Here is a 12,015-nt window from a genome sequence, read left to right on the forward strand (position 1 = left end):
CAAAAGCTTTTCGGTTGGGTTTCTATTGGCTTACAGCTAAAGAAGACGCTGATAAAATAGTCAAGACCTGCCGCGGTTGTCAGTACTACGCTACTCAACCAAACGCTCCAGCCCAAGAGCTGAAGACCATACCTATCACCTGGCCGTTTGCGGTGCAGGGCTCGATATGGTTGGTAAGTTAAAAAGATCATCTCCTGGCGGTTTTGAGTACCTCCTGGTCGCTGTTGACAAGTTCAGCAAATGGATCGAGGCTAAGCCAGTGAGAAAAGCCGACGGTGCTACGGCACTAAAATTCGTCTGCAGCCTCGTAATGAGATTCGGCATCCCACACAGCATAATCACAGATAATGGCACAAACTTCGCTCAAGGAGAGTTAAGGGATTATTGTGACACAATGGGGATCCGACTGGACCTTGCATCTGTGGCTCATCCACAATCTAACGGTCAGGTTGAAAGGGCCAACGGTCTCATATTATCAGGAATTAAGCCGCGCCTTGAAGAACCGCTGCGACGAGCAGCCGGAGCTTGGGCTGACGAGTTGGAAGCTGTTTTGTGGAGTTTACGAACCACCCCTAACAGATCAACAGGGTTTACCCCATTTTTCCTGGTATACGGATCCGAAGCCGTGCTTCCCTCCGACATCATCCACGACTCACCGCGAGTTTCCGCCTACAATGAAGAAACAGCTGACGAGGCCAGACAGCTATCTGTGGACCTGATCGAGGAAGCTCGGAACTTAGCTGACCAGCGTTCCGCCATCTACCAGCAGAAGCTCCGACGCTATCACAGTCGTCGAGTTCGGAAACGCTCCTTTATGGCAGGAGACCTGGTCCTCCGCCTTCGACAGGTGAAAGACCATAAGCTGCAATCTCCATGGGAAGGACCCTTCGTCGTTAGCAAAGTGCTTCATAACGGGTCGTACTACCTTGTTGATTTCCGCGAGCTAAGGGATAGACCTGCTAACTGGCACCGGAAACGCAAGCGTGAGGATCCGGATGACATCTACGATGAAACAGATCGCCCTTGGAATATCGCACAGCTACGTCCTTTCTACACTTAGCATATTTTTTCCGAGTTATAAACTCTGTAATAGTTATACATGATCAATGAAATAAAGCTTATGGTTCACTCTTTGAGTCTTTTACCTCCTTTACTTGTTCATTTTAGATCGTGTATGTTTTTCCGACTAAAACCGCAGAGCTGGATATTTCCGCCTAGGCGTGTATGAAAGTTGTGGTTTTCAAAATCGTCCTTTAGGACGTAAGCTTAAGTTTTCTGATTAAGTTGTTATCTGTTGCGAACTCGTGGATTCCTAGTAGCGATTTCCGGCACCTATGCCTGGGGGCTTGTTTCCGCGGTTATGGACGGACTGCCATTGGGCTTCGTCGCCGCTGGCGAGCGTTTCCGGCTAAGGTTTTCCGGCTCGTGGAAGGTCAAGCGGGCAAGCCGGAAAATAACGAAGTCAGCACTTGCTTTCCGACATAAAACGAAACATGCACATAATACTTAACGGATAGCAGGATAAGTGTTTCCGCCCCATGCATAATCGTTTCGTTCCTAGCTACTTAAGAATTTAAAGTCTTATTACAAACCCTCGCTGGGGCCAAAATGATGCAACTTGTTTCATTGTTTCAAACAGGAACTCTACTCGGAGTCCTCCTCTTCAGATTGCTGGTAGCTGGAGCCGTCGTCGCTGCCGCCAGATCCGGCTTCAGAGTCGTCTCCAGAGTTTTCTCCGGAGTGCTCGCTGCTGGACCCGGATCCTTCCCCATAATACTCTGGCTCGCCTGCTTCCTCCTCTGCATCGGAAAAACCTTCGGGCAGATTGTGCTGCTTGTACCAGAACGAGTGATCCACTCGCCTGACAAACAGCTCTTCATAGCCTTCAGTTTCCGCGAGGAGGGCGCTCATGTCGGAACTCTCGGGGGCTCCGCGTGCAACTTGCGCCAGGTTGAGTGAGGGGAAGAAAGCCTTGCAGGTGGCCAAGACTAAGGAGGCGGCTCCGCGTGCTGAAGACTTCTGCCAGTCCTTGATGAACTCCGGCACCTGTCGCATGAGTTTGGTCATCGTGTCGATGACTGTGGTTTTGGCCTTCTTCAGCGACAGAGCCGTGGCGATTCCGCGACAGGCTCCAAACAGCGCATCAATTGAGATCCGCGCTTCATCGTACGCCTCCGTCCTCGTCAGGTTTGAGTCCTTTGTCCACTCAAAGCCGAGGCTTGCTGTGAAAGAGAGAGGTTCAGTTCCGTCAGAGAAAACATGCAAGGTGGTCGGAGCAACGACGCGGAAAAATGCTTACGAAAGATAAGCTTGTCAATGGCTTCCGCCTCCGCTTCTAGGGCTTTGTTCTTGGCAATTATGGAGATCACGCGGCCTTGGCTTTTCTCCAGCTTGTCGATCAGTTCCGCCTTCTCACGGGCATGCTTCTCGGAGAGCTCCTTCCTCGCCTCAGTCTCTTTGCTTGAAGATTCTTTTATGAAGTTTTGGAGGGACTCGTTCTCCGCCTCAAGCACCTTGACCTTGGCGGATAGTTCATCAAGCGAGGAATGCTTGGCAGTTTCTTCTGAAAGCAGAATTGAACATGTTATGCACCCTGAACAACTGTCAGCACAAAAAAAAAGTAAAGATCCGGATCTCGTACCTTGAAGTCGGGTCTCAAGCAGCTGGATAGCCTTTCGGCTATTTTCCGCGTGTTCGCGCAGTCCCTCGATCTCCTTGATTTGCTCCAGCACGTGAATGCGCAAATCTTCGTGCAGTTTCCGCATGGACTGAGAAGCAGCAGAGAGTTAGTCGGATATTAAAATCTGGGGGGCTGGCGAAGATTTCAAAGGCTTGGATAAACATTTCAAATTTCCGCCTAACAGTACATTTGGAGAAAGCATCGGCTAATACATGTTACACGGAACTATATCACCCAATGCTTGGGGGCTAGTATTACCTGCCGCACTTCCTTGTGCTTGGCGAAAAATTCCTTCAGGCTGTCCTCCAGTTCCGCGAGATAACCCACCTCCTCTTCCGGCTTCCCCCATACCTTATTCAGCATGGCGGAAACTTCCGCGTGACGCTCGGCGAGGGAAAGTTTTTGGAGGGATGGAGTTGGCTCGAGGCTGACTCGGGTCGCATTGGTAACTTGGAGGAGCTTGACCTTTTGCTCTTGCTCTTCCTCAGTAGGTCCCGCGAAAGCGGAACTTGGTTGATCTGGTGGAGGAGTGGGTGAGGAGGTCCCCTGGGCGGAGTCGCCATGGTGGGCAGGGTCTTCCGGAAGGTCATCAAGGTCAATGATGTCCTTCGGATCCGGCTTGCTGGCAGATGAAGCTTTAGGCGGAACTTCCACCTCAGGAGTAATAGGGAAGGAAGCCGGAGATGGTTTGGCCTTCTTCTTAAGGACCCTTGGGGCCTTGGGAGGCTGGCTTCCGGAACTTCAGGAAAACATACAAATATAAGAGCGAGTGTTAAACCAGAACTTGGGTCTCGGAAGAAGACGCTTACCCGGAAGGCTTGAAAAAGTGCTGGATGGCAGGCTGCCCCTTGTTGCTGGTATTAATCAGCGCGAGGCGCTTCTTTTCCGCCTCAGCTTTCCGGGTAGCCGCGATGCTGAGCGTTTCGCGGGGGCGTTTCGCGTGAGGGCTGGAAGGGGCTGGCTTCTTCCTCTTCGCGGGACGTGGAGCTTCAGGAGCTTCCGCCTCTGACGTGGCTTCCGGATCCGCGTGGCCGGTGGATGGGACTCGGAGGAGAGTTCCGAGTTGATTTTCCTCAAGCGCCTCGAGCTAGTTCAAAGTTACACTTAGCCAAAAGTTTGAAGAAAAGCGATAAACCAAAGTCAAGACGACGTACCGCAGTTCCGGATCCCTCCGTGTGGATGTCTTTGTTGCATACGTGAACGTGGAGTTCACGTGGGATTTTGATGAGGACCCGGATCCTCTTGTCGATGGCGTCGGCGGAGAGATTATCCTTGGTGGCGCGCATCGGATCGTCGCGCCCTGTGTATTCAAACATCAGGCGGTCCCGATGTTGCATCGGCTGGATCCGCTTCGTGAACCAGGAGAGGGTTAGGTCTTTTCCCGTCAGCCCCTCCTCCGTAAGCTTGCAGATCCGCCCGACAGCGCGGGTCAGCTGAGGCGAGCCGGAGAAGTGGGGGCAGTGCGTCCATGACGGAAGCTCGGTGCCGGGGCAGTTCTTCAAAGGTGGGAGCTTCTTGTCGCTCGCGGGTCGGAGGCGTCCTTCAGATAGAAGAAACCCCTGCACCAGTACCTCGCGGATTCGTGGCGGTCGGTCGGGGGGTAGACGCGGCCTGGGCGGATGATGAAGGTGACAGATCCGCAAGTCGCCAACTCGGAAGTTTGGCGGATCTTCTCCTTCTTCACAGAAAAGTAGTATTGGAAGAGAGAAAGCTCTGGGGTTACCCGGAGGTGGCCTTCGCAGAGAGCGACGTGGTTGCTGATGGCGAGCACGCTGTTCGGAGATATGTTGTGGGGTTGGAGTCCGTATGTCTTCAGAATCTCCCGGAAGAAATCCGAAGGCGGAAACGAAAATCCGCGCTCCACTAGTGCCTTCGTCAGCACCATCTCGTCGTCCCTTGGAGCCGGAGCTGGTTCATTCGGAACTGACCTCCAGCTTCCGGGTTGCAGGAAGCCTTCCGACTCGAGATTCTTTAATTCCATCTCAGTGGTGGTGCAGGGCCACCACTTCCCCTTAGCTTCGGAGTCGCGCTTCCGAGCTTTCGATTTCTTGGCAGCCTCTTCCGCCTGCTGCTCCGTCTGACCCGCCCCGGAGGTTTTTTCCGGGTGAGCTGAGGTCCCCTCAGTCTCCTTGCCGGAATCCTTTGAAGGATCCAGCCTCACTGGAGCGAAGGGAGGAGGGGCGGAGGAGATTGGCGTCGCCATGATCGGTTCCGAGGTCGGAGGCGGAGTTGTTGAAGACATCTGAAGAAAAAGAGTTTGGCGGAAACTTTCCTCAGTCGGATCCCACATCGTCTTCCCCAGGTTCACCCCTACCAACTACGGCGCAAAAGTGAAGCTCGAAGCTTACCGTAATGGCGTGTGCGGCGGTCGGAGTTGCTGGCGGCGAGTTTTTCCGCGCGGTGGCTCGCCGGAGTTAAGAACACGAAGAACACTGCGGCGGAGGGCTCGCTCCGGCGATGCTCCGGTGACTTTCCGGCAGGTTTCGGCGCGGCGGAGGAAGGGCTCACGGGCGGCGCTCGGAAGAGAGGTGAGAAGGGGGTGAATGAGGGGTAAAGGGGTCGACGGCTGATATTTATAGGCTGAGGGGATAAGATTCGTGTTCCGCATCCTGTGGTCGGAACGCAAGCGTCGCGCCGTTGGATGCGTGACACGTGTCCCAAACCCTAGCGGTAAAAATGGCTAGAGATAAGTTACCGCGCGAATCGCGCGAAAATGGCGCCAGAATTGGCGGAACCGTTTGAGTCTTTTAAGATTCCGGGTAATTGCGTGAAGATAAGTTGGCTCTCGTTCGCGAGCAGGGAGTAACCCGGAAATGTTCTTTGGAACGTCGATGGATGAAGTCCTGCAGGATGAGAGCATTTTCCGGCTGTAAGTTGGAAAAAGAAGAAAATGCAAAGTTGGAGCTCTTCAAGTTTCTCCGCGTTGCCGACGATGCCGGAAACCTAAGGAGCAAGCATGGCGGAAGCTGAGCGAAACTCGGAGAACTCGGGGGCTACCGTTGTGGGTATACTTCATGGGTGTACCATCGACAAGGCCTAGATCCGGCAAGCCCGGGTGGCCCACGAGACGGTGATGAGGCATGTGGCCCATCGGGCGGCCCGATTCTTTGTTGATCTTGAAGGAAGAAGTCCAGCCCAGGATCAGCAGGCCGGATCCGTACCGACGTAGGAGTGACCCGGATCCATGGAGGCCCATGAGGGACCCGGATCCAGGACGACGAGTATGGAAGGCGGATCCGTGGCGTGCACGGCAAGATATTGTACCGTAGCTAGGCTATCTGTAATCCGGCTAGGACTCTCCATGTAAACCCTAGATCCGTGCGCCTTTATAAGCCGGATCCTGGGAGCCCTAGAGGCACAACCACAACTCATTGTAACAACGCGAAAGCGCCCAGATAATTCCAGACAAGCAGCAGTAGGCCCTGTCATCGTGCAGGTGTTCCGAAGCTGGGTAACTCGCGTACCACCGTCCCGAGAGCACTCCGCCCTATGGCCCCTACTTCTTCTCCCCCTCGTGAGGATCCCTCCTCCGAGGTACCGTCGATTAGGCAACGACAGTCGCACTTCCGGCTGTAGCTTCTTCGGTAGTTCGTGTGTGTGTGTGGTGTCGTTCTGTAAGCTGGGTTCAGTACTTTGTATCGTTCTTGTTGTTGGTGGCTTTGTTAATTCAAAGTTGGGTACTTCTTTTATTAAAAAAAAAATTCCTCGTGTATAGGTGTACTATATATTCATCATCAGGCAGTGGGGCAGGCCTGCAACTGCCATGTTGCGGCCGGAATATTTGTCCTTTCGGAAGCGAGCGCAGCCGTCGGGGTGTGATCTGCCAAGACTGCGACCCTGCAACGAGAACCGTACGGCAATGCGGATCCTCGGATCTGCAGGTCGTTTGCTCAAAGGTGGTGCTAGTTTTGGACTTCTGGTTATGAAGTGAGCATGCTACTCGAAAACAATGAGTGTAGACCGAGCGTAGTTCGGTTTTTGAAAAATTCAAAACCTGCGGTTTAAAGTTTTAAAAAATCTGAAAAAAGAATCTTGGTGTAGACAAATTGTGATCTACGTACATGCAAAATTTCAACTCGAAATACCATATATTCAGGGATGTGCAAAAATGACAAAATCTCACACCTATAATAGTGAACACTGCAAGATTTCAAAACCTCCAAATCAACCACATTTTGTCATTTTTTTGCACCTCCAAATATAAGGTATTTCTAGTTGAAATTTTGCACATACGTAAATCCCAACATTACCTACATCAAGATATTTTTTAAGATTTTTTTGAAACTTTAAAGTATCATTTTGAATTTTTGAAAAAAACGAGCTATGTGTAGCTCCAGCTAAAAAATCCACACTCCTATGCTACTCTTCTCTCTAACGGTTTTTTTTTTAATTCTTTGAAACCACATGTCTTTTTTTTTTTGCCTTTTTCATTGGTCAAGGAGAAATTTCATAAAAAAAATACCGATAAACTCCTAGGCATGGAAGGCCAAGAAACCACAGAAAGACTACTCTCGCGGTATTACGTTACCCGACACATTTTCCCCTACGAGACAACACAAGTTGGCCTCATCTTTGATTTTTTGACACAAGCATAGCCGAAGAACAATCAAACCACGGGGCCATGTAAAGGAGACTCCAGGAGAGAGGTGACTGCGAAACCCATCTAGGGTTCCGTCCCCTCGTCGGCGATCTCGCCGGTCTGCTATGCCTCCAGTGGCTTTAGAACCTTGTAGAGTTGTAGGCGTGGCGGACCACGGCCCCTCGACGGCAGGAGGATTCTCGTTCTGTTTTAGGCTGTTTTTCATTGTCATTTTGGGGACGATGGGGAGGCGGCTACATCCTGATGGAAAAAGAAGGTCATCCCTGCCCTATCCTCGCTCTGGTGGTGATCCTAGCGCCGACGAGGGCGTGTGGAGGTTTGAGTCCATCGGTTCTCATGGGATGCGGACCGTTTTTGTGTTCGTCGGTGTGGTTACAAGTTCGACTCTTCTGATCTACAATTCTCATCATTGGCAAGGGATGTTTCTCAACTGCGTTAGTCCTTCAGTGACAACTTAGCACGACGACTTCCCGTCAGTGTACTACAACAAGCTCTACTTCGACAACATTTTTCCAGCTTCAGTGAGGGCTAAGACAACTGCGCGCCTCCGGCTAACTCCAATGTCCGCAGTCTTTGCTAGGTTGTCCAACGATCTATTCACAACTCTTTATTACCTTTGTTGTTCTTTGTATTGTTTATGATAATTAATAGATCGGCGGTTCTTTTAGCCAAAATAAAAGGAAGTAGAGGAAGTATTTCAAAATACTCAAACATTTCATTCCTTCCAAATTCTAAGAAACCTTGACCTTTTTTGATTGGCTCGTTTTATGGGTTGCCTCCCTCCACCGTTTCTTAACGCTACGCCGTTTTGTAGTTCAAGCCAATTCTTTAAGGTGGACCACACTTGAATGGTGAAAAGATATTTGAGGAGGAGGCGGCGGCCAGTCTCGATTACATAGTTGCAAATTCCACAATTTTAACACCCTCTTTTCTCAAGTGTATCCGTTATTGAAACACTATATATTTTAGAGGATCAATCAAACAAAATCTTGCACTTCGAAGAAGCCCAAGACTTCCACATCAAGGATGGCATGGAGGTAGTGAGACCCAAACTTGCATCTTATAAGCTTGATTTAGCTGAGTAGCAACCATCAAGCATTTTCCAAAACTTGGAGAACTGAACAGCGTGAACTAGAGTAAGGCTGAATTTGTGGAACTCCTGAGCCCGTTTGCACTGTGCGGGCCTAAAATGTGTATTTCTTTTTCTCCAAAAAATTGGATGATTTTGTTTTCATGTAAAAGACGTACGTACATATATGCGTCTTATATAACATTATACACTATATAAAAGTTAAACACATCAGCGATCTGTGAGAGATTTGGTTACTGTTGATGCGCTATTTTCACGATTGAGTCTTCAGCCGTTTAGTGACACATGTCCAGTTGTTACGGTTGGTGGACTCTTACCATCTATTTTCTCTTTTTCCCTTTATTTTTTAGGGCAGATTTCTTTCGGGTTGCCGGTTATTTAGGCATACTCTGCCGGTTGCTCCCACTTTTGCGTTGTACCCCGTGGTTATCTGTGAGACTGCGATGGCAAACAAAATTCTTGGCGATTACAGGTAGTCAAGTTACCAGATATTTCTCTTGTGCAAACTAGAAACGTCAGCAGCTGGACCCCACCAATGACCGCTTACTTCTCTCCAGATTCATCTTCCACGATGTTGTCTCTTCCCAAAAATCCACTTCTATTCTTCTTCGTCTCGGCTTCTCCAACTGCTGGCCCTCCTTCTGTTGGCTCCTCGCACGCCCCGTCGCCGTGGCCGACGAATATGCCCGCCATAGCCGGCACGGCGGGGAGCTCCCAGATGGGCCTGAGGCTGCCCATGAATTCCACCGCAAGGTGGCCCCTCTCACCGCTGGACGGCAGCCTGATATTTTCTAACGGCAACGTCCGCCGTTGGCGACGAACAGGCCCTCCACGGCCGGCGCGCCTCGACCTTCCTGTTGGGGCGGACCCATGAATTCCACCGCCGGGGAGGAGAACTGCAGTGATTCCTCCCTTTTCCCTCTCTTCATGTGCCATATTTTGCTTCTTTTTGAACTCTCGAAGTCTCGATCTGTTTTGGTTCAATGATGTTTTCCTCTAATTTTGATTCTACTGATTATGGTTTTCCTGTGCTTTTTTAGGTTCAGCTTGGCTGCTGAACGAAAGTTGCATTGCTGCAAGTACCATGCAGGCGTAGACAAGGTGATGTCCGCACAGGCAAATATCTTCCATGAGTTGTAATGTGTCTCCCTCTCTCCCCTTATTTCTTTCATTTGATTTCAGAGCGCTACATTGATTCTCCCCGTATTTGTGCTGTTTAAACAGGGACACTTTTTTTTTCCATATATGCATGCTGTGTGTTCGACGAAATGCCTACTACAAATACGGTGGGTAAGGAAAATAGAACAACACACGTTTGATAACTCAAGTCTGTTGATATTCGAAGTAGGTATGGATTATGGTCGCTCTCACCGATATGCATTCCTTGCAGCATGTGTTGGTTCTGAAACCACGAATTAGCATCAGACCATGTTGTTATGTTAGACCAATTCAATTGTGAAAGTTTTTCCTAACATATTTACAGTTCACTGCGATTTGTTGAAAATGTGGGAATGCGCCAGAATACGCTATCAGGTTATGCCTAAAAGTTATAAAAGATAGAGAAATTTTGAATCTTTTGTAAGTTTGTTGATTATTTATCCATGCGCATGTACTCTTTTTGTCTGGTTTGTAGGACTTCATTCTCTACCAGTTACCACCGGTTGTAGCACTACGAATCAGAGAAATAGAAGTTTAAGAAATAGGGACTATCTTCTATCTTAGTATCCACTCATCAAAATCAAGCTCATATGATTATATAGGCTTTGAATAACCAAAGTTAGGTACACATACCTTTGTCTGCCAAAGAAAAATTCATTCACGGTCCTCCTCCTTTCCCATGATTTCCTATTTTCTTTTGCAGCTCGGGTTGTTTTATTCTTGATTTACATACAATCCCTTTCACATGTATAAGAACATCTGTTTCATTTGCAGCTTTCCATTTAGTTACCAGTACCACTGAATCTGCCATTGGTGAATCATTCTCTTACCATGGACAGTTGAAAACTAATTGTGCGGTGCCTATTTGGCTTACAGACAATTGATAACTAATATTGTGGTGCCTATTTTGTTTCAGATTGCAGAAGCCCTACGTCGTGTTCATTCTTCTTTGGCATGGAGATATTCTTTTATAATGTTTGCCTTGGCATTCTCTTGATGATTTTATAATATACAGCCAAAGCTGATCTTCTTTATATAATTTGTTCTTTCATGAGCTTATCCATTTATATTTTTGTATTTTATGAAAGGTCGATGAGGCTTCTTCTCCAATTGGGTTTTCTCTTTTTGGCAAATCATTATCTGAAATAGTCAGCTGCTATACACAGATTTTATATCAATCTACCTAGGTAGTTCATCCATGGTCTTATATCATTTCTTACTGAATACAATACTTGAAACTAGAGTTCTTGGTAGGTAGTTCATCCAATATGGGTGATGCTGCCCATGAGCGGGTCTGTTGTCCATTCAGTGGCTGGTGATTTAGGTGGATTGTCTTCGCCTGTTGCATATGGTCCTCAGGTTTCTGACCCCACTCATTCTGATGCTCCTGCTGTGGTCGATCTTGCCATAGCAGTTGATCCATTGTTTCACATTTTGTGCTTTTTCTGCTTTTGATGTACCTCGGTATCTGTTTTACTTTTATTGGTTGTTTTCTGATTCTTCTTTGTTTTTGGTTTCAATATCTTCTACTCCTTTCACAACTTCTCACATGCCTGTAGCAAATCGTCGGCGGCGTTTGGATGTGCGTCTACATACTGCTTCTGTAGGAGCAGGTTGTGCTTCCGGTTTATTGATTATAGAATCTGCAATTTGCTGCAATGAAAAGACATTATCAGAAAGTTAAGATCTATGATGTGATATAACTACACTTTGGGACTATGTACATCCAAATATACTATGTTCTGGATCTTTTGAGATAAACTAGATATAACCATAGTAACACACCATTCGTACCCAGTTCTAACAGACCATTGCTAATTTGGTTTCATTCCTCATGTTACTCATCAGCATTAGTATACCATCAAGGAAATATCATAAGAGCTCACAGTGGTCTATATTAGAAGCTCAAAGTAGTGCCGATTATTCTAAATTAGCTAATGCAGCCCCTTAGATTTCTTTGTTTTTTGTATTTTTCCAGTCAATGTGTTGAAGACCATCTTCAGGCTGTCCCCTGTACTTCCTGTTCCTATATTGCTGTTTACCATTTTGATTAGTTTGCTTAGTGATGATCCAGCGTCTGTGTGTAATTTATTTTTACAACTCTTTGGTGTTCATATATTCATCAGGCTGCCAAAGAGAAGCTTTAGTACAATGAGCATACTGGAAGTAGAATTCAGAATGTTATAGTGTGATAGTTGTTCACTTATCCATCACGCAACCAAAGAAAAGCTTTAGTAATAGTGAGCACACTGGAAGTAGGATTCAGACTATTATAGTTCAATAGTTTCGAACATGCAGACATGATGTTTCAGTTGGTGACCAGCATGGGCACAGTACTGGAATGGTCTTGACAAGTACCTAGATTAGCTTATTTTTAAGAACTGTCCAGATAAATTCCGGCCTTGGCCCTTCTAATCTACAACCACACAACAAATCATTGAAGTCTTAAATTCCGGCCTTGGCCCTTCTAATCTACAACCACACAAC

General features: G+C 47.9%; 1 protein-coding gene across 1 annotated transcript; it reads right to left on the minus strand.

Annotated features, from left to right (window-relative positions):
• Window positions 1-1,549: 1,549 nt before the first annotated feature.
• LOC139832631 (uncharacterized) lies at window positions 1,550-9,306 on the minus strand. Its single transcript, XM_071822431.1, has 4 exons — window positions 8,918-9,306; window positions 8,759-8,828; window positions 2,300-2,519; window positions 1,550-2,222 (listed from the first exon to the last, which is right to left on the minus strand). Exons 1-4 carry the CDS (start codon window positions 9,304-9,306, stop codon window positions 1,645-1,647), a joined length of 1,257 nt encoding a protein of 418 aa, XP_071678532.1. The 3' UTR covers window positions 1,550-1,644.
• Between the last annotated feature and the right edge of the window lie 2,709 nt (window positions 9,307-12,015).

Source organism: Lolium perenne, chromosome 6, assembly GCF_019359855.2.
Source record: "Lolium perenne isolate Kyuss_39 chromosome 6, Kyuss_2.0, whole genome shotgun sequence".
In the NCBI taxonomy this organism is placed as follows: Eukaryota; Viridiplantae; Streptophyta; class Magnoliopsida; order Poales; family Poaceae; genus Lolium; species Lolium perenne.